The 21,885-nt window shown below is 41.6% G+C and overlaps 2 protein-coding genes across 2 annotated transcripts; both read left to right on the top strand.

Annotated features, from left to right (window-relative positions):
* Positions 1-200: 200 nt before the first annotated feature.
* On the top strand, positions 201-6,729 carry LOC148215862 (vomeronasal type-2 receptor 26-like). Its single transcript, XM_088141966.1, has 4 exons — positions 201-491; positions 1,932-2,348; positions 4,437-4,563; positions 5,828-6,729. The coding sequence occupies exons 1-4, from the start codon at positions 201-203 to the stop codon at positions 6,727-6,729; spliced, it is 1,737 nt and encodes a 578-aa protein (XP_087998092.1).
* Positions 6,730-9,121: 2,392 nt separating this feature from the next.
* Positions 9,122-16,366, top strand: LOC148215861 (vomeronasal type-2 receptor 26-like). Its single transcript, XM_088141965.1, has 6 exons — positions 9,122-9,279; positions 9,526-9,555; positions 9,916-10,177; positions 11,056-11,913; positions 13,519-13,645; positions 15,465-16,366. Exons 1-6 carry the CDS (start codon positions 9,122-9,124, stop codon positions 16,364-16,366), a joined length of 2,337 nt encoding a protein of 778 aa, XP_087998091.1.
* Positions 16,367-21,885: the final 5,519 nt, after the last annotated feature.

Raw genomic sequence — 21,885 nt, 5'->3', positions numbered from 1 at the left:
CATGATTACACCATCCCATGAATATAGAGAAAGGTGGGTTTTCAGAGGTAGAAACTACTGTAAGGCATAAAAATGGGCAGAGTTTGCTTTATTTTAGAAAGGAAATATAAAGTTGGATTGAACGAGAGTTCAATAAAATGAGCATTTCTATTAGCAGAATACAAAGGTGAAAATTTCTAAAACTGCAATTCGTTGACAGCATGGTGACCAAGTTCTACCAGCACCTCCTGGCCTTGGAGTTTGCTGTAAATGAGATCAATGAGGATCCCCACTTTCTCCCCAATGTCACCCTCGGATTCCATATTTATGATAGCTACTATGATGCCAGGATGGTCTACCGCAATATCTTGGATCTACTCTCAAAAGCTGACCGGTTTGTCCCCAACTTCCAATGTGGGATGGAGAAAAACCTCATAGCTGTCATTGGGGGGCTCGGCTATGATACTTCCCTCCACATGGCAGACATGTTACATCTCTACAAAATTCCACAGGTAAAACATTTCAGAGGGAAGGGGCAGTTGGGCATATTGACATGCCTCCTATTTATTCTTTCCCTTGTGCCCAAACCTGTGGCAGAATTGGTGGGACATGCCTGAATGAAAGAGGAATTCATTAGTGCACTCATATCTAAAGAGTCCAGTAGTCATTTCCTGTTCTTTGCTACCTTAGTGTTTCTCATCTCAGGTTGGTCAACTGCTTAATTTTCTGCTCCACCTCTTAGCTTCTAGGCTACAACCAAGAAGAAAATTGTTGGGGGAATCCCTCTCTTCCTCTTTATGCTTTTCTGCACACATCATTTCTGCTCTCTTTTTCTTACTCATCTGTGCATCTCAGTATCTTTTATGTCTTCTTTCAGCCTTATTTAGAACAACTATTCTTTGATTCCTCACCTGCATTTGATGAAATTTGAAACTGCATGATCAGTTTCTCATCTCCTCTACTCAGTAGACCTGAACTTACACCTGCATCAATGACATGGACCCTTACACAGGCTGGCAGTAATATGAGGGAAAGGTATTTCCATGTTCCTCCAGGATGATCTCCAGAGAGCTCTATCTTCCATCTGACCACTATGATAAGTCCATTTTTCAACAATGGGTAGAGGGGACAAGTCCCTGAAATTAAGGAAAAATATGTAGAGTGTCAAAAATAAGAAGGACATGTCTTCCTTTTCTTGAGCAAATATTGCTTCTGTGAGAAAATGAGGTTATAATTATGTAGATATTTCCTCCCAAATGTTCCAGATTCTGGCCTGGAACCTGGAAAAATAGGCTGTACTATATGATCATAGTTATTATAGTACTGTCATACAGAGAAAAAGATGAAAATATTATTCAGATCAATCATCAATGCACAATCATTAAACTGAAGATGTTGTGAAGGAAACATCATGGAAAGACATCTAGCTAAGACATTACAAAGTTTGTTATGAAAAATTCAGTCACAGAGTTCATATGAGGGGAGCATATCGAGGTCATTCTGCTAATTTTAAGGGAAGTATATAAATTAATATTCATTTCCTGTACCAGTTTCTCCTGCATTAAACTCATAATCAGGGAGCATGAAGTTTAGTCATTAAATGATAGAGGTGGGGGGGAAAGAGTGTGGAAAATTTAACCTTTAAAAGTTCAATATTTTAGATACCTAAGATCAAACATACTTCAAAATTAGATACAAGAAAGGTAGAAAATTAGTTGTCCTCTTATGGGAAATATCTAGTGGTCACTTTTCTCTTTTACTGAACAAACTTGGGAAATACTTTTTCCCAGTCCAGTTTTCCATTACATTCATATTCACCAAGCACATTCACCAAAGTTTTATAAGCTCAATTTGCTGCCAATATGTTGTATATAAAAAGGCAGCTATCGAAAATCATCCATCAGTCCATTGACTCTCTTAGTGCTATATTTTTATTTCTTTGCTTTTTGTAGCTTTCCTATGGCTCTTTTCCTCCAGAAAAGAATTATGAAACTGAGACCCCTTCCTTTTACCGCATTGTCCCTAATGAAGCCCATCAAGGTTTCGGCATTATCCATGTGCTACAACATTTTGGGTGGACCTGGATTAGCCTCTTCATTGTGGATGATGAGAGTGGAACACTTTTCCTCCAGCGGTTGCAGTCCTTGTTTTCCAAGAATGGAATCTGTTCAGCCTTCATTGAAAGAACCCCAAAACAAGCTTATGTGCACAACTATAACGAGGCATTGATAATAGCTCAAAAATATAATCTATATGTGACACAAGGAAAATGCAAAGTCTTTATTGTTTATGGAGAAACAACATCATTCATTTGGCTGACCTTGATGATAGAAGCAGTCAGTAGTGAGGGACCTACCCCTGTTGGGAAGGTATGGATCATGACAGCCCAGATTGATTTTGCATTAATGAGCTTCCAGCAAGGCTGGAATTTGCAAATGTTTGGAGGAGCCATTTCTCTGACAGTTCATTCAAATGAAATTCAGGGATTCCATGCATTTCTTCAGCGGCTTCAGCCATATGGGACACAAGAAGATTTTTTTCTCAAGGAGTTTTGGGAACAAGCTTTTGGATGCCTTTTCCCATATTCCACTGGAACATTAACGGTCAATAAGACATGTACTGGAGAGGAGAAGCTGGAGAACCTTCCTGGACCTTTTTTTGAAATGGCCATGGCCGATCACAGTTACAGGATCTATAATGCTGTCTATGCTGTGGCACATGCTTTGCATAAAATCTATTCATCTCAGTCCAAAGGAAAAGCAGGGAGGGGTAACCAAGATGTTTTTCTTCAGAAACTGAGGCCTTGGCAGGTAATTTTTTTTTTCTGAGATGAATTAAGTGGTGCTAAGATATGAAGGATGAGATCATGCAACCTCCATAGGAGCTGAAAATATTTTATTCCTATTGAAACATGCAGTAAGATGTAGATTTACAATGTTTACATTATTACTAATTTATTAGATGTACTGTATATTGTATCTTTTTTTGAGAGCTGAAGGAAACATATTGCATCTCTTGCTTATAGTGTCCACAATACTATAACAATAATGTAAAAGGTTAGAGTATTATATATCTTTAAAAAAAACAGTGCCATACAGAAAACGCAAGGTGGCTAAACTTTTTCCCTTCCTTGTAACTAGCTTCATCCATTTCTTCAGGACATTTCATTCAACAATTCTGCTGGAGATACCATCTTCCTGGATAAGCTTGGAGACATGCCAACTGATTTTGAAATAATTAACTTTATTGTCTTCCCAAACAACTCCTTCCTTAAGCTCAAAATTGGAAGGATAACTCCTTACATTTCTGAAGGGAAATATGTAACTATAAATGAAGATAAGATTGTTTGGCACCAAGGATTTAACCAGGTAAAGTATAGTAGATAACAGGTGTCCCTAGGTTACCATGCATTCTTATGTTCATGTTCAGAAGTAGGAAAAAAACTCTAGTTGTATCCACCCATGATTCCATTTGTGATGATTCCCATCCTAGGAATCCATAGGGAACAAGAATTTAGTCTGACATATTTTAATTTCATTCATTTGATTTTTTTCCTCAGAAATGTAAAATCTTGCCATATATCAAATAAGATCGTGAATCTGTACATCCTAGTATTGACCAATTACTGGACTGATTGATTTTGAAGTTCATATACCTTGTCTTGTCTTGAGGAATCAGTGTGCCATGTAGAGTAATCCATCCTCCATTGTCTCCCCAAATGTAAACTTCTGGAATGGGTTGCACTGAGAGATTCTGAGCAGACCCTAATCAATCAGAGAGCTTACAACTGAGTATGTCTGTCATCTCTCCAAGAACCAAAGACCAGACCAAAAATGTATACCAGACAGGCTCTCATAATACTGTTACTTTGCTGTAAGTCATTTGTTAGGATTCTTTTGCAATATTCCCTGCCTCTAACGCTTTCACAACTCCACCCTTTCCTATATGTATCTTTTCTTTTTCTATTATTGAGGTCAGAGGAGTAGCTTATCCCATATTCTTTTGTCTCATGGTTGTGCCTTATTTACTATACTGATTTTAATTTTTATTAGCCACTTAGAATCATATTTACCAAGACAGACAGACAGACTTGTAAATCTATTAAAATATATGGGAATACAAGCTTTGTGAAGTTATGATTTTGTGCAACTATCTGATGTGTTCCTTTCTAGGCATGTTAGGCACATGGATATGTAGTTATCTATGATTTAGACTGGTTTATCAATTCATTAGAAGAAACCAACATTGTAGGGGAAAGAATATTGGAGTAGTCTATAGAAATTAAATTTAAGAAAATTGGGAATTTTTTGTATCTCTATTTCCACCAGAACCTATATCAGCTCATTCGGTAGTAACTGTCTGAAGTTTGTATCACAGAGCTACTGAATAAGTTAAGAATGAAATAATATTCTTCGCCATTCCTTCATTCCTGAAACCCCTTTTCCTTCTATGGATAGACAAAGCCCATTTCTTTGTGTAACCCAGCCTGCCTCCCTGGATATCAGAAGGCAAAGGAAGAAGGAGTGACATTTTGTTGTTACAACTGTGTTCCATGCCCAGAAGGGAAGATTTCAAACCAGAAAGGTAGGCAATTCCATATGCTCCCAGGGAAATATAGGTAGCCTCCTATATTCTACCCTCCCAAGGAAAAGCCTCTTACTTTTCAGGTTACTAGTGTTATGGGAATCAGCAGGAAGAGGATCTTGGGAGACTCAGAAGGAACATAGAAGACCAAGTTAAGAGAAGATAGAAACAGCTGAGGAAAAAGAGACAGGGAGGAAATTAGGGATAATCTGCAAGAAATAACTAGGGAAATCCAGAAGATTGACATTTCATTCCATTAATCAGGTTTAATGCCAGAGAATCTTGGAATGGTATTAAAGACATATATCTCTAGAGAGTTCATCGGGGGGGATCTATCAGAATTGCTTGAATGCCTTTCTTCCAGGGAAGACAGAAACATCCACCTGCTCTTGGTTTGTCAAGTTCTGAATTAGTGCCTTTTGTCCCTCTGCTCTTTGGGTGATTCACTTTCTGCTCAGATTGAAAGAGCTTGTTTTCAGTGTTTTCAAATAGCTGCTGTTGAACTGCATCAGCTACCACTCCTGTTAGCACTTTCAAAGTTGTTGCCAAGCAGGTAAAAAGCCTGCAGTTCCCGGTTGCTGCAACTTTAGCAGTATCTTTCATTGTCAGGTAGGTTTTGCCAGATGTGAAACAATCTTCAATTTCACCTCCTTGCACTATGTTGTTAACCTGCTTGGCAATGAGTGGGTGCACAGCAGTCATATGGTTCAACCAAAAACCATGCAGTTCATCATCACCTGGTGCTGACCATAAAAATAACTGTTATATAAAGATATACAATTGCATATTATAGTAATGTAGTATAGTATAATTATTATATAAACATAATAAGTACAGAAACACTTCACAAATTACATCTCTCTCTCTCTATAACAGTAAGAAGAAAAATTACTTAGAGAGAGATATCATGCATGATTGTCTCTAGTTACAACTTGAATATGTTCTGGAAAGTTTGCTAAGACTTTAGGAAGAGATTGAGTATTCTTGTTTATGAAAATCATATTACTACACAATTTGTACCAACCTTAAGAAACATAGAAAAGAGGAAGAAAAATATCCAGAAAATCAACAAAGGCATATAGAAACATACTTAACAAAAGACACCTTCAAAACGGGGGGGGGGGGGGGGGGAAACCTACACACTGCAGGTGCAAAGGAAAAGAAGTAGCAGAAGATATGCATTCCTTTTTGAGGCAGCTAGGTCTGTGACATTCAATCAGTGGTACCAGTAAAAAAATGTGTGATTTCTTGTTGTTTTCCCTAGATATGAATGACTGCTTCAGATGTCTACAACATCAGTATGCAAGCGGACACCGTGACCAATGCATTTCCAAAGTTATAATTTTCCTATCCTATGAAGACCCTTTGGGAGCTAGTTTAGCATTTCTTGCTCTTTTATTTTCCCTCCTCACTCTTCTCATGCTAGGAATTTTCATAAAGCACAGAGATACTCCCATAGTCAAAGCCAACAACAGGGAGCTCACCTACACTCTCCTTGGGTTCCTGCTTCTTTGTTTTCTCTGCTCTTTTTTATTCATTGGACAACCTGGGACAATCACCTGCCTTCTCCAGCAAGCAGCTTTTGGCTTCATCTTCTCAGCGGCTGTTTCCTGTCTCTTGGCCAAAACCATCACGGTCATTGTGGCTTTCATGGCCACCAAACCAGGCTCCAGCCTGAGAAAGTGGGTGGGGAAAGGATTGGCCAGATTCATAATTCTTCCCTGTTCCCTTCTTCAAGCAGCTATCTGTGTTGTATGGCTGGCCATCTCTCCTCCTTTCCCAGATCTGGACCATACTATTCTCGTAACTGAAATTATAGCAGAATGCAATGAAGGCTCTGCCAACTTGTTTTATCTTGTCTTGGGGTACTTGAGCCTTCTGTCCATCATCAGCTTCATAGTGGCTTTCCAAGCTAGGAAGTTGCCGGATAACTTCAATGAAGCCAGGTTTATCACCTTCAGCATGCTGATTTTTTGCATGGTTTGGTTGTCCTTCATTCCAGCTTATTTGAGCATTAAAGGGAAGTCTGTGGTAGCTGTGGAGATCTTCTCCATCTTAGCTTCCACTTTTGGACTACTTGGCTGTATTTTCTTCCCCAAATGTTACATTATTGTGCTGAGGCCTGAGTTGAATTCCAAGGAGCACTTTATAAAAAGCAAGACTTAAAAACTATTCATTAATGTGTCTTTTTTTCTGAAGGGTCTGCCTCTGGCATGAAGATCACCTAGGGCTGAATGCCTATCACAAGAGCCCACCAGGTGGCCTTAAGGTTCCCAATAAAAGGCTGTGTGAAGACTCCTACTTACATTAAGAAGAAATTGAAACTACTTCAGCAAGTCTATAAGAGAGAGATGAATTGGGGAGGGATTGCTCCTACCTATATCTTTAAATGAACAGCCTTTCTCTGATTCCTCTTTGTAGGAGTCTATTCTTTGGAACATTTTTGTTTCATTGTTTTTTGGTTTTGTAATATTATTTACAAATAGTGGAAATGTAAGATGGTCAGCTATGGATGGCTATTGGACGTTTAACTCAATTCCCATCAATCAATCAATCAATGACTCAATTAGTCTGAAAGCTTTATTGGAGTCACATTTATGGAATGGTAAAATAGCTCAACAATTTTATAGATATAGTTACATCACCTTTCCCCTAGAAGCTCAAGGTAGTAAGATACGACCATGTAAGGTAGAGAGACAGTGTCTGGCACAAATCTCCTAATGAGCATCCATGACTCAGGGTGGAATTGAACCATGCCTAGGTCTAGGGGAACACCTTAATTCTTATGCTGCACTGGAATCAATGTATGATCATGTTCTCATCCAATATCCAGGTTTGTTGTATTCACCTTGTTCTCACTTTATGATGGACACCTTCCTTCTTTCCTGGGTTACTGCCTTCATTCTGGAACACAAAACATCTGGGTCCATGAGAATCTGAAAAACCTTTTTTAGAAATTAATAGGGAGATAGAGGAGGAGAAAGAGGAATAATTAATAATTTATTAGCATAGGAAGCTATGTATCAATCTAATAGCAATTACAAGCTTTAGACTGCCCACAGAGGCATTCATAAGGTAGCAACGGGTGGTGAGGGACCAATGATGACTGTCGTATTTCACCATTACCTCACAAGCTGAACCACTTTCATACATGATTTCTGTTATCACACATACATACAGAAGGGACAAAGCTTGCAGAGTGACACTTTTTATGTTTTTTTTTTTTTTAGTGAAAAGACTGGATCCCGTGAATACCTCTGTCCATTCAGTATAAAGTTATAATAGTGTTGTCTGAGGATCTGATGATTACCTAAAAGGCAGGCTGATGTACAGCAGGCAACTATGGAGACATCCAAATGGTTCCTTTACCATTTGAGAGAAACTCCAATCCAAATGAGGCAATCAGCTAATGCCCTCCACATGTCTTAAGCCATAAGTCAACCAACAAAGGCATTTGATTGTGGTGGGATAGAAATGTTATGAAGAAGCAAACACAAATGAGGTGTCAAAACAGGGCAAATGACCAGGACTGAAGTGTCTGTAGATGGCATGAGGTTGTCTTATCCTTCTGTACTGCATATAAAATCTATGGAAAACACACCTTCTCTCTCTTTGCATCAATTACACGTAAAAGTTAAAGCATTATTGTAGAAAGGAGAACACTGGGAGTTCGACTCCCACCTTCGGCACAAAGTCAGCTGGGTGACTTGGATCAGTCATTCTCACTCACCCCTGAGGAAGAAGGGACTGGCAAGACCCTTCTGAAAATGTTGGCAAGAAAATTGTAGGGCAGGGACCTGACCAGGCAGTCAAGAAGCGCATTGAAGGCACACATTCCCACATATGCTGAAGGTGTCTGATGCCGTCAATGTTTTGCCTTGATGTTTCGAGAGGATTGAACCAAAATATTAAATTAGAGTGGTTTTTTCCAATGAATCATTTGATGGAATGTCAATGTCAATTGTGATTATGGGGAAAGTAGAAGTTGCTAACTTAGGTCAGTTCAAATGGATGAAGGGGTTGGTCCAAGTTCTTCCTGCAGCATTTTCTACAAATTTTTAAATGTTTCCTTCCCAAAAGACACATAGAAGAAGTCCCAAGCTGTTTACATACTAAGTTGTGACCTTAAACAGAAGAGGCGGGGGGGGAGGGGGGAGGGAGGACTCTGTTTATAATGAAATGATCCACTTGGGGGCAGAAGATAATTACAGGGGAGACAATAATGTTTTTCTTCATGACACTGAAGGTTTCATGCATGAACAAACTTGATATAAGCTTCTCTATACGCACATTTGGCACAGAATTAGGAACAAACCCTCTGTTTTGACTGTTAAGAATGTCACCCCTTTATTGTGTGGTTGGTAGGTCAAAAATGTACAGCATGGCTATTGTTCAGCATCTAGTTTTCTAGTCATTCTCTTGACATTCATGATGCTTCTTCAGTGGGTTGGCAGCTATTGAGAGGGCTGATCACAGGAGGAAATCCACTTACAAAGATTCCTCTCTGTTTGAGATAAGCTAATTCCAACGTGTTTCTATAGCATATCAGCTGGTTACAATGCAGTGCCCCACAACAGATCCTCTCCCTGTTCCTCATGAGCGGTATCAGTCAGGTGGCCTCCTCATAGGAGGCATGTTCTCTCAGATCCTCTATATTTTATACGAAGTTCACTACATGGATCACCCCTTGCAGGAGCAAAACCTGGATCTTCCGGTGTAAGGAGCTCTATTTTCAACTCAAACTTTCATGTAAAGATGGGTTTCTACCACAGTTTACAGTTGGTGTTTGAGGAATTATAATGATTACATGGCAGTGATAGAAAAGTTACCCATCATTAACTTTGTAGAAGAATTATACAGCAAGGATCGTAAGTGCTGATCTCAGAATGAACCCATATTATTAATAAGTCAGTTTTCTGATTCTTACTGAGAATGATTATTACTGGGAGCACCCCTTGACAGTGTAAAGTACCCAAGGTATATCCTTTCCAGAAATCTGATTAAGTAGCATTACTTTGTGTATATATTCATGATTTAAATTATATCATGCCAAACTGGTCTATCTTCCTATTTCAGTCACATTCCAGGAAGCATATTAGAATGAATAAAATCATATAATTACACCATCACATGATTATATATAGAAAGGTGGCTGTTCCGAGGTAAATACAACTGTAAGGCATAAAAAAGGGCAGAGTTTCTGTGTTGTATTTTAGAAAGGAAATATAAAGTTGGATTTATTGAACAAGAGTTCAATAAAATGAGCATTTCTATTAGCAGAATACAAAGGTGAAAATTTCTAAAACTGTTATATGTTGACAGCATGGTGACGAAGTTCTACCAGCACCTTCTGGCCTTGGAGTTTGCTGTAAATGAGATCAATGAGGATCCCCACTTTCTCCCCAATGTCACCCTCGGATTCCATGTTTATGATAGTTACTATGATGCCAGGATGGTCTACCGCAATATCTTGGATCTACTCTCAAAAGCTGACCAGTTTATCCCCAACTTCCAATGTGGGATGGAGAAAAACCTCATAGCTGTCATTGGGGGGCTCGGCTACGATATTTCCCTCCACATGGCAGACATCTTACGTCTCTACAAAATTCCACAGGTAAAACACTACAAAGGCAAGGGGCACCTCTGCATTTTCACATGCCTTCTATTTATTCTTTCTCTTAGCATTGTCAAAACTGTTGTTATAGAATTAGTGGGATGTACCTGAGTGAAAGAGGAATTAATTGGTACACTCATATCTAAAGAGTCCAGTAGTCATTTCCTGCCCTTTGCTAACTTAAGTGTTTAATTGTCTCTGATTGGAAAACTGGAAAAATAGGCTGTGATCTATAACCATAGTTATAATAGTACTGTGATAGAGAGAAAAAGACAAAAATATTGTGTTCAGATCAGTCAGCACTGTAGAGACATTACACTGAACATGTTCATCATGGAGAGATATCTACCTAATTATAACAAAGTTTGTTATGTAAAATTCAATCACATAGTTCCTATAAGGGCAACATATAGAGATCATTCTGCTAATTTTCTAAGTTCATTTAAGCATATAAATTAATATTCATTTCCCATACCAGTTTCTCATGCATTAAACTCACAATCAAGGAGCATGAATTTTAGTCATTAAAATTTAGAGATGGAGTGAAGAGTGTGTGGAATATTTGACTGTTAAAAGTTCAATATTTTAGATAACTGATATCAAACATAATTCAAAACTAGAGACAAGAAAATTACAAAATTAGTTGTCTCCTTATGAAAAGTATTGAGAGGTCCTTTTTCTATTTTACAAAACAGAGAAGGGAAACAATTTTCCTAATCCAGTTTTCCATTATATTCATTTTCACTAACCACATTCACCACAGTTTTCTGAACTGAATTTGCTGCCAACAAGTTGTGTAGAAAAAGGCCCCTATTGAAAATCATCTGTCAGTCCTTTGACTCTCTTACTGATGTCTTTTTATTTCTTTGCTTTTGTAGCTTACCTATGGCTCTTTCCCTCCAGAAAAGAGGTATGACACTGAGACCCCTTCCTTTTACCGCATTGTCCCTAATGAAGCCCATCAAGGTTTGGGTATTGTCCATCTGCTACAACATTTTGGGTGGACCTGGCTTGGCCTCTTCATTGTAAATGATGAGAGTGGAACACTTTTCCTCCAGCGGTTGCAATCCTTGTTTTCCAAGAATGGAATCTGTTCAGCCTTCATTGAAAGAACCCCAAAACAGACTTATGTGTACAACTATAACGAAGCATTAGAAATAGCTCAGAAATATAATCTATATATGACACAAGGAAAATGCAAAGTCTTTATTGTTTATGGAGAAACAACATCATTCATGTGGCTGACCGTGATGATAGAAGCAGTCAGTAGTGAAGAACCTACCCCTGTTGGGAAGGTGTGGATCATGACAGCCCAGATTGATTTTGCATTAATGAGCTTCCAGCAAGGCTGGAATTTGCAGATGTTTGGAGGAGCCATTTCTCTGACAGTTCATTCAAATGAAATTCAGGGATTCCATGCATTTCTTCAGAGGCTTCAGCCATATGGGACACAAGAAGATTTTTTCCTCAAGGAATTTTGGGAACAAGCTTTTGGATGTCTTTTCCCAGATTCCACTGGAACATTAACAGTCAATAAGACATGTACTGGAGAAGAGAAGTTGGAGAACCTTCCTGGTTCTTTTTTTGAAATGGCCATGGCCGATCACAGTTACAGGATCTATAATGCTGTCTATGCTGTGGCACATGCTTTGCATAAAATCTATTCATCTCAGTCCAAAGGAAAAGCCAAGATGGGCAACCAATATCTTCATCTTCAGAAACTAAGGCCTTGGCAGGTAATTTCTCTTCTCTCATATGAATTAAGTGATGCTAAGATATCAAGGATGAGATCATGCCAACTCTGTAGGAACTGAAAATATATTATTCCTATTGAAACATGCAGTAATGTATAGATTTACAATGCTGATTGATACTATTAATTTATTAGATTTATACTGTGTCTTTCTTTGCGGAGCTGAAGGCAACATAGTGCAGCTATTAGTTATACTGTCCACAATATTAAGATCAACAAAATTATAAAAGATGTAGAGTACTAAAAAATCTTTAAAAAAATGTGTCACACAGAAAACTCAAGGTGACTAATCTTTTTCCCTTCCTTGTAACTAGCTTCATCTATTTCTTCAGGACATTTCATTCAACAATTCTGCTGGAGATACTATCTTCCTGGATAAGCTTGGAGAAATGCCAACTGGTTTTGAAATAACTAACTTGGTTGTCTTCCCAAACAACAACTTCCTTAAGCTCAAAATTGGAAGGGTAAATCCTTACATTTCTGATGGGAAATATGTAACTATAAATGAAGATAAGATTGTTTGGCACCAAGGATTTAACCAGGTAAATTGCAATAGATTGCATGTGTTGCCATGAGTTCTTATGTTCATTTCCAGAAGCAGGAACAATTCTGGATGTATCCACCCTTCATTCTGTTTTTGATGAATCCCATCCTAGGAATCCAGAAGAGGCCAGAATTAAGTCTGAAATGTTTTCATTTCTTATATTTGAATTTTTTCCCCTCAGAAATGTAAAATGCTGCATAAACCAAATAACTCCATGAATCTATGCATTCTAGCATTGACCGACTACTGGACTGATTGATTTTTAATTCCTATACTTAGTCTTGTCTTCAGGAATTGATGTGACATGTAGAGAAATCCATCCTCCATTGTCTCCCCAAATGTAAACTTCTGGAATGGGTTGCACTGAGAGATTCTGAGCAGACCCGAATCACTCAGAGAGCTTATAACTGACGCTGTTTGTCATTTCTCCAACAACCAATGATCAGAACTGAAAATGTATACCAGACATGCTCTCATAATACTGTTATTTTGCTTTAGGTCATTCGTTAGGATTCTGTTGGAATATCCCCAGCCTCTGACACTTTCACAACTCTACCCTTTCCTATATCTATCTTTTCTTTTTCTACCATTGAGGTCAGAGGAGTAGCTTATCCCATATTTTTTTGTTTCATGGTTCTGCCTTATTTACTGTATGGATTTTAATTTTTATTAGCCATTAAGGATCATATTTTCCAAAACATAAGTCTATTAAATACAATGGAATGCAACTTTTGGGAAGTTATGATTTTATGGAATTATCTGGTGCATGGATATCTACTTACCTATGATTTATACTGGTTTATCTCTCTCAATTCTTTAGGAGAAACTAGCATTGTATGGGATAGAATATTGGACTAGACTATAGAAATTAAATTTAAGAAAATTGGGAATTTTTTGTATCTCTATTTCCACCAATACCTATATCAGCTCATTCGGTAGTAACTGTCTGAAGTTTGTATCACAGAGCTACTGAATAAGTTAAGAATGAAATAATATTCTTTGCCATTCCTTCATTCCTGAAACCCCTTTTCCTTCTATGGATAGACAAAGCCCATTTCTTTGTGTAACCCAGCCTGCCTCCCTGGGTATCAGAAGGCAAAGGAAGAAGGAGTGACGTTTTGTTGTTACAACTGTGTTCCATGCCCAGAAGGGAAGATTTCAAACCAGAAAGGTAGGCAATTTCATAGGCCCCCAGAGAAATATAGGTAGCCTCCTATATTCTACTCTCCCAAGGAAATGCCTGTTACTTTTCAGGTTACTAGTGTTATGGGAATCAGCAGGAAGAAGATCTTGGGAGACCCAAAAGGTACATAGGAGACCAAGTTAAGAGAAGATAGAAATGGCTGTAGGAAAAAGAGACAGGGAGGAAATTACGGATAAACAGCAGGAAATAACTAGGAAAACTCAGAAGGTTCACATTTCGTTCCACTAATCAAGTTTAATGCAAAAAAAAAAGAAAAGTGAGTAAGATACAGAATGTTGGAAAGTGATTAATATCTCTAGAGAGTTCATCAAGGGGGGATTTATAAGAATTGATTTAATGTCTTTCTTCCAGGTAAGACTGAAATATCCATCTCTTCTTGGTTTGGCAAATTTTGAATTACTACCTTTTCTTTCAGCACCTGAAGAGTTACCTTACATTAAGTTTAGGCACCTCGAAAATTAGAGGGGCTCTTTCCCAAAGAGACAACATAGTCCACAACTGGATAGTGGACAGGGCAAGAGGCTCAGAAAAGACCCTCTGAGTTTCTTGGGCAGTAAAAGATATGGGTAGGGGAGAGAAGTGTACTTTCAAACTTGCAAGATTCTGTCAAGGTAGCTTTATGTTAAAGTAAAATTAGGTCCTCTGCTTGTGCTTTCTATCTGGCTTATCCTGAGATGCCACAGAAGGGGAGGGAGTAAAGTGTGCTGTAGAAGTCCAGCCGGTGGAAATTTCACACTTCTGAGTGCACACACTTCTGAGCACCACATTTCCAGTAGGATATTGACAGGCTGGAGAAGTCTCAGAAGAAAGATATGAAGATGATATAGGGACTTGAGGAAATGGGCTGAGAATAACCTGAAGCATATTTTCAGACAAATAAGGCAGAGAAAGAAATTATCAGAACTGTCTTGTGGGGATAAAAAGGAATTCATCCCACTAGTTAATTAAGGAACATTATGGTTGATTTTGTACCTATGTGAAATGTCATTGTCTCAATTGAATTTCTATGATGTGTTTATGTTCAGGCAACCAAAAATAGATAATTTATTTTCTCACTTTCATTTACATGCAGGCAATAGTTCTATGTAGATTCATAAAAAGGTTACAAATTCTAGTAGCCATTATCTGACCAAAGTTTACCCATACTGCATACATGAATGTAACCATATAAATCCATGGCTTATACCTGCATAATTTATTATTAATATGGTTGGTGATACAGTCAGCCAGAGATTTAGACTGGATTTGCCATTTTTATCCACCTATCAAGGCCTTCCCGAGGATCTGGGATAGGCAGATGTTGTTGTTTGATGGTGTTAAAGGTATCGTTGGAGGATATCAGCTGTTCTAAGTAAAGCTGCCTTTTGCAATTGTCTGAGGGTGATTTTGTCAATGCTAATGGTCTTCAAGAGGAGCTCCAGATGTTTTGGGATTGCACCTAAAGATCCCATAACGATTGTTATTATCTTTGCTTTCTTTTGCCATAGTCGTTTTACTTCTATTTGCAGGTCTTTCTATTTTGTCATTTTCTCCAGTTCCTTCTCTTCTTTTCTGCTGTGTCCAGGTATTGCAATGTCCACTATCCAGACTTTTTCTCTTTCTTATCAACAGTTGTTACATCTGGGGTGTTGTGTGGCAGGTGCTTGTCTGTTTGAAACTGTACTTTGCCACTGTGAAGAAAAAGAAGTACCAGAAAATATAGATTCCTTTTTAAGACAGCTAGGACTGTGACATTCAACCAGTGGTATCAGTAAGAAAATGTTTCATTTTTTCTCATTTTCCCTAGATATGAATGACTGCTTCAAATGTCCAGAACATCAGTATGCAAGCCGACTCCGTGATCAATGCATTCCCAAAGTTATAAGTTTCCTATCCTATGAAGACCCTTTGGGAGCTAGTTTAGCATTTCTTGCTCTCTCATTTTCCCTCCTCACTCTTCTCATGCTAGGGATTTTCATAAAGCACAGAGATACTCCCATAGTCAAAGCCAACAACAGGGAGCTCACCTACACTCTCCTTGGGTTCCTGCTTCTTTGTTTTCTCTGCTCTTTTTTATTCATTGGACAACCTGGGACAATCACCTGCCTTCTCCAGCAAGCAGCGTTTGGCTTCATCTTCTCAGCGGCTGTTTCCTGTCTCTTGGCCAAAACCATCACGGTCATTGTGGCTTTCATGGCCACCAAACCAGGCTCCAGCCTGAAAAAGTGGGTGGGGAAAGGATTGGCCAGATTCATAATTCTTCCCTGCTCCCTTCTTCAAGCAGCTATCTGTGTCGTATGGCTGGCCGTCTCTCCTCCTTTCCCAGATCTGGACCATACTACTCTCGTAACTGAAATTATAGCAGAATGCAACGAAGGCTCTGCCAACCTGTTTTATCTTGTCTTGGGGTACTTGAGCCTTCTGTCCATCATCAGCTTCATAGTGGCTTTCCAAGCTAGGAAGTTGCCGGATAACTTCAATGAAGCCAAGTTTATCACCTTCAGCATGCTGATTTTTTGCACAGTTTGGTTGTCCTTCATTCCAGCTTATTTGAGCATCAAAGGGAAGTCTATGGTAGCTGTGGAGATCTTCTCCATCTTAGCTTCCACTTTTGGGCTACTTGGCTGCATTTTCTTCCCCAAATTTTACATTATTGTGCTGAGGCCTGAGTTGAATTCCAAGGAGTACTTGATAAAAAGCAAGACTTAAAAAAAACCAAAACATTATTCATTGATGGTGTCTTTCTTCTGGAGGGTCTGTCTGTGGCATGGAGATCACCTAGGGCTGAATGCCAATTACAAGATTCCACCAGCTGGGCTTAGGGTTCCCAATAAAAGGCTGTGTGAAAACTCCTACTTACATGAAGAAGAACCTGAACCTTCCTCAGCAAGCCTTTGAGAGAGATGAATTGGGGAGGGATTGCTACTATCTATATTCTTAAATGAAGAGCCTTTTTCTGATTCCTCTTTGTAGGAATATATTCTTTGAAACATTTTTCTTTCATTTTTTTTCCTGTTGTAATATAAATTATCTATGGTGGAAATATAAGATGGTCAACTATGGTTGGCAGTTTAACATGCAACTCAATTACAATCACTCAATCAATCAATCAATCAATCAGAAATATATATATATATATACACACACACACAGACACACACACACACACATATATAGACACATATACACACATATACACACACATGCATACTTACATAAATATGTATGTACGTATGTATGTATGTATTTATTAACTTTGCATGCTGCCCATCTCTCCCAATGGGTGACTCTCAGGAGCTCAAAATTAAAATCAAAAATCCATGAACAATTAAAATAATACCATATCAATCATTAAAATTAATTAATCAATTACAATCAAACTATAAAAACAAACCCTATACCTAAATCCTAACAACCTTCACAATGACGCGGGGGGGGGGGCAATGTCAATTACCCCACAAGCCACTTCCACTGATGGGAGCCCCCATCCAGCCCCCAGGTCTTCTGGGAAAGCCAGGATTTCCTGCTTTTCCTAAAGGCCATGAGAGTAGGGACACACTGCACCTCGGGATGGAGGTTGCTCCACAGAGCGGGGGCCATGGCAGAAAAGGCCCTCTTCCTAGATCTCAGCAGTCAAAATTCTTTGACCAGTGGGGTCTGCAACATGCCCCTTCTTCAAGACTGAATGGGGTGATATAAGAGGGGCAAGAAGGCTCCTCAGGTAACCTGGTCCTGGACATGAAGAGCTTTAAAGGTGATAACCAACAACTTGAATTGGACCCGGAAGCAACCTGCAAGCAAAGCAGCTTGCATAACAGTGGTGTGATATGTCCCCCCCAAGGGAATTCAGAACTGTCCCCACTGCCGCATTCTGTACCAGGTATAGCTTCCGGATACTCTGCAAGAGTAGCCCAATGTAGAGCGCATTGCAGTATTCCAACCTGGAGGTGACCTGGGCATGAGTGACTGTGCAGAGGGCCTCCCGATTGAGGAAGGGGTGTAACTGGTGCATAACATGAAGTTCTTCAAAGGCCCTCCTAGCCACAACTGCCAACTTCTCTTTGAACAGGAGTCGTGAGTCCAAAGACCCCAGATTACGCACTGGGTCTGTCTGCAGTAGTGCGTCCCCATCAAGACTCAAGATGATAAACTCCTAGATCTTGAGGCTCCCATACCCACAGCCACTCCATCTTACCAGGGTTCAGTTGAAGCCTGTTGTCTCCTACCCAGGCCTTACAGCCTCCAGGCACCATGAAATGGTAGCCATAGCATCACTTAGGTCTCCTGGGATGGAGATGTATAATTGAGCATCCTCAGAATACTGATGATACCACATCATATGGTGCTGGGTGAACTCACCCAATGGTTTTATGGAGATGTTAAATAGGAGCAGCGAGAGCACCAAACCTTGAAACACCCCACAAGGTAGGGCTGTGGGTTGGGCCTCTTGCTCCCTCTCAACACCAATTGGGTTTGGCCTTGGAGAAAGGAGCTGAAACACCACAGCACTGTGCCACCCAGCCCCAACTCCTGCACCTGACCCAAAAGGATACCATTCTTGATGGAACTGAAAACTGCCAAGAGTTCAAGAAGAGAAAGGATGGATGCACTACCCCCATCTCGCTCTCGCTGGAGATCATCCAAAAGTGCGACCAATGCTGTTTCTGTCCCATAACTGGGCCTGAAACCTGACTGAAAGGGGTCCACAAAATCAATTTCCTCTAAGATCCACTGAAGCTGCAGCGTGGCCACCTTTTACACCTTTCCTAGAAATGGAAGGTGGGAGACTGGATGAAAACTGTCCAGAAGGGTGGGATCCAGTGATGGTTTCTTGAGGCGGGAGTGGAGCAAACCTCCTTGAAAGGCTTTGGGAACACCCCCTCCTGCAAGGATGAATGGACCACTGCCAGTACCCACCCTAAAGTCACCTTCTCGGTAGTTTTAGCAAACCTGGAGGGAGAAGGATCCAAAATACAGGTAGCCACACTAATAGTGCCAAGGACCTTGTCCACTTCCTCAGAGCCAACGGGATTAAACCATTCCCAGATAACTGGGTAAGACCGCTCCCTGGGCATCTCCACTGGAACAGCCTCGCGCTTGGCCTACACCTCAGAATGGATCTGACCGATTTTGGCTATCAGGTGTTCAGCATATTCCCCTGCACGCCCCTGTAGATATTCCTCCGAGCCCTCTGTACCCAGGAGGGACCGAGTGACCCTGAACAGGGCAGCCAGGCAACACTCTGAGTATGGAATAAGAGTAGAGACATAATGACATTTTGCCGCCCTTCCTGCCACTAGGTAGGCCTTAATAGCAGCTTTACCCCGTGTTCGGTCAGACATGCCCTTAGTTTTCCACCAGCAGTGCTCAAGACATCTCTTAGCCCTTTTTAGCTCTCTTAACTCCTCTGTAAACCACGGGGAGTGCCAGGGGTGATGGGCCAAGAGAGGCTGCATAGGTGTGATCTTTCCAAGGCCCCGGCCACCATCTTATACCAGGCTGCAGCCAGGGCCTCCGCTGGAAAATGCAGCAAGGCCTCAGGAACAACCCCCAGCTTTCTTTGGAACCCTTGCGGGTCCATCAGTCACCGGGGGTGGACCGTTCAAATACGTCCTGCCTCCCTGTTGAGGGGGGAAGCATAGGAGAATTTCACGGCCACCAGGGAGTGGTCTGACCACGACAGAGGGGAGAATATCATTTTCCCCGACCAGATCACGCTGCCACTGCTCCGACAAGAAAACCATGTCTGGAGTGTGTCCACTATCCCGAGTCAGGCAAGAAATGACCTGGGATAGGCCCATGGCTGCCATGGTAGCCATGAACTTCCGAGCCACCTCTGAGGCCAACCCCAGGGATAGTTGATTCAAGTTCCCCAAGACCACAATCCTGGGGATCTCCACTGCCAACCCTGAGATGCCTCCAGCACCTCAGGCAGGGAGGTTACTATGCAGCAGGGAGGCTGTTACAGAAGCAAAACTCCCAATTGATCCCATGTGCCCAACCTCAGGAACAAGGTCTCACATCCAGCAACTTCTGGAACACAGCCCCTGAAGGGCAGCATGTAGGCCTAGATGACCAGTGCCAGACCCCCTCCCCTGCCCTGGGGTCTCGGTTGGTGCCAAACCATAAACCTGACTGGACACAATTCCGAAAGGGCAACACCCCCTTCTGATGTCAGCCAGGTCTCAGTAATGCATGCAAGGTCAGCCTGCTCTTCCCCAATAAGATTGTGAATAAGGGGAGCCTTATTACTGACAGGCCTGCCATTCATTAGCAGCAGCCGAAAGCCCTCTGTAGGCCTGCTGACCAGGGTCTGGCCTTGAGCCCAGTGGACCGGAACACACCACTGGTATAATGCATCGTGGGGGTCTTCCCCTGAAATGGCCTGTCCTCTGCCTCCTGTAATAATGTCCCATTCCCACCGCCACCTGAATACCTGCCTTGAATTGCCCGAGTTGCTCCTCCCCCCACCCTCCTGGCCTCTGACCTAAGGGGCCTGCCATACGGGGGAGAGGGGAATGGTGGGGGGAATGAGCCCCTGTGGCAGTGATCTGCTCTCAGCAGCAACAGGAGCTCAGTCCCCCCCACTTCTCCTTCCCAAAAATGCTCCCTCTTTCAACCAGCCTCTGTCACTGGCTTCTAAGAAGAGGGCCACATCCACTCCTACCCTCTCCTCACCTCACACCTGAGCAGAGGGTAGCACATTCATCCAACTTCCACACAACACAACACATCACCACAACCACTCCAGTCCCCCCAGCCTCTTCTCTAGGGGTAAAGGAAGCCCCTTGCCCTGTTAGGGCATAGAGCCCAAAACACCCAAGGTATTTGGGCCCTCTGGCTCTGGCCTCTGGTCCGCTGTCGCTTTCAGGTCCACCTCAGCCTCGCCCCTGGTGCTCCCATTGCTGCTGTCCCGTTGCCATTGCCAGTGTTCTCAATCCCGGCGCTGCTGCTGCTGAAACAACAGCGTTGGGCTTGGGCCTTAGCTCCGCAGACATTCCCGGCCAAGCTGGATTGACTCTCGGCTCCGGGATCACCACTATCGAGCCTGGGCATTGCTCTCAGCCCAGATGGCATGGCCTCAGCAGCCGCCACCGACACTGTCCCGCCACTGCTTCAAACATAACAGCCACCGTCATCCCCCTAGGCCCAAACTCTCCATGCAGCCACGTTGGCCCCCACTGCCCAAATCCTCTCCTCTTAGTCCTGGGCATCCTTGGAATCCTCAGCCCAGCATCTTTGGCCACACTCACCCTGGATGCCCACCTCCTGTCCTCGACAGCCACACTCGCTGTCCTCAGCATCCTCAGCCCAGCTGCCACCAATGGAACTCTCCTCCCCACCATGATGGCCTGCATTGGACAGAAGCAGTGCCAGGGCATGTCTACATTCTACATTCACCCCACATTCACACATATATCACACACATGCCACTCTCCTCAAGCCCATGCTAGTATGGTTGGGAGCTGATAACTGCTGGTTATGGCTGGGAGCTACGCACTAGGGTGAAGGTAATAAGATACGAGCATGTAAGGCAGAGAGACAGTGTCTGGCAAAAATCTCCTAAAGAGCATCCATGACTGAGGGTAGAATGGAACCATGCCCAGGCCTAGGGAAACACCTTAATTCTTATCCTGCGCTGGAATCAATGTATCGTCTTGTTTTCATCCTACATGCAGGTCTGAGTCTAGCCTAAAAGCCATCTAGATATTCGGCCTCCTCTACGCCAATCTCTGACTGCTGCCTTACCACCTTCTCAAAACCTTCCACAAAATGGGAAGGTTGGACACCGGCTAACAATTGCCACCCCTTAAGCTAGAGCAAAAGAGACCACTCAGAGGTTTAAGAAGAATCGTTCTGGTATGGCCAATTTATGGTGGGATAAATACATATATGTGACTGCTCAGCTTCACATTCTGACTTTTTTTTTTTCCTAGCAGACTAAGCACCTAATTCTCTGTCTGCTGAATTTTCCACAAGCCAGCTGTTAGCATTTCTACCCTTTCTCATATCCTAGGAATTACACATAATATCCTATAAGTCACTCTTTGTTTCCCCCCGTCTCATCCCCAGTTCTCTGCTGTATTCACCATGTTCTCACTTTATGATGGACACCTTCCTTCTTTCCTGGGTTCTTGCCTTCCTTCTGGAATATACAATGTCTGCGTCCATGAGAATCCGAGAAACCATTTTTAGAAATAAATAGGCAGCTAGAGCAGGAGAAAGAG

Source organism: Python bivittatus, unplaced genomic scaffold, assembly GCF_059951505.1.
Source record: "Python bivittatus isolate LINGU-HERP-01145 unplaced genomic scaffold, Pbiv_v1 ctg000420_np1212, whole genome shotgun sequence".
Classification (NCBI taxonomy): domain Eukaryota; kingdom Metazoa; phylum Chordata; class Lepidosauria; order Squamata; family Pythonidae; genus Python; species Python bivittatus.
Note: the sequence above shows the minus strand (reverse complement) of the source record. Positions and strands in the feature narration are given on the sequence as shown.

What these genes read in the sequence shown, in the direction of transcription:
- LOC148215861 (XM_088141965.1), top strand. Translation starts at nt 9,122, where the DNA reads ATGCAGTGCCCCACAACAGATCCTCTCCCTGTTCCTCATGAGCGGTAT. An exon ending in AGAAACTAAGGCCTTGGCAG is followed by an intron (nt 11,914 to 13,518) that starts GTAATTTCTCTT and finishes TTCTATGGATAG; the next exon opens with ACAAAGCCCATTTCTTTGTG. An exon ending in GAAGATTTCAAACCAGAAAG is followed by an intron (nt 13,646 to 15,464) that starts GTAGGCAATTTC and finishes CATTTTCCCTAG; the next exon opens with ATATGAATGACTGCTTCAAA.
- LOC148215862 (XM_088141966.1), top strand. Translation starts at nt 201, where the DNA reads ATGGTGACCAAGTTCTACCAGCACCTCCTGGCCTTGGAGTTTGCTGTA. An exon ending in ATCTCTACAAAATTCCACAG is followed by an intron (nt 492 to 1,931) that starts GTAAAACATTTC and finishes TGCTTTTTGTAG; the next exon opens with CTTTCCTATGGCTCTTTTCC. An exon ending in GACCTACCCCTGTTGGGAAG is followed by an intron (nt 2,349 to 4,436) that starts GTATGGATCATG and finishes TTCTATGGATAG; the next exon opens with ACAAAGCCCATTTCTTTGTG.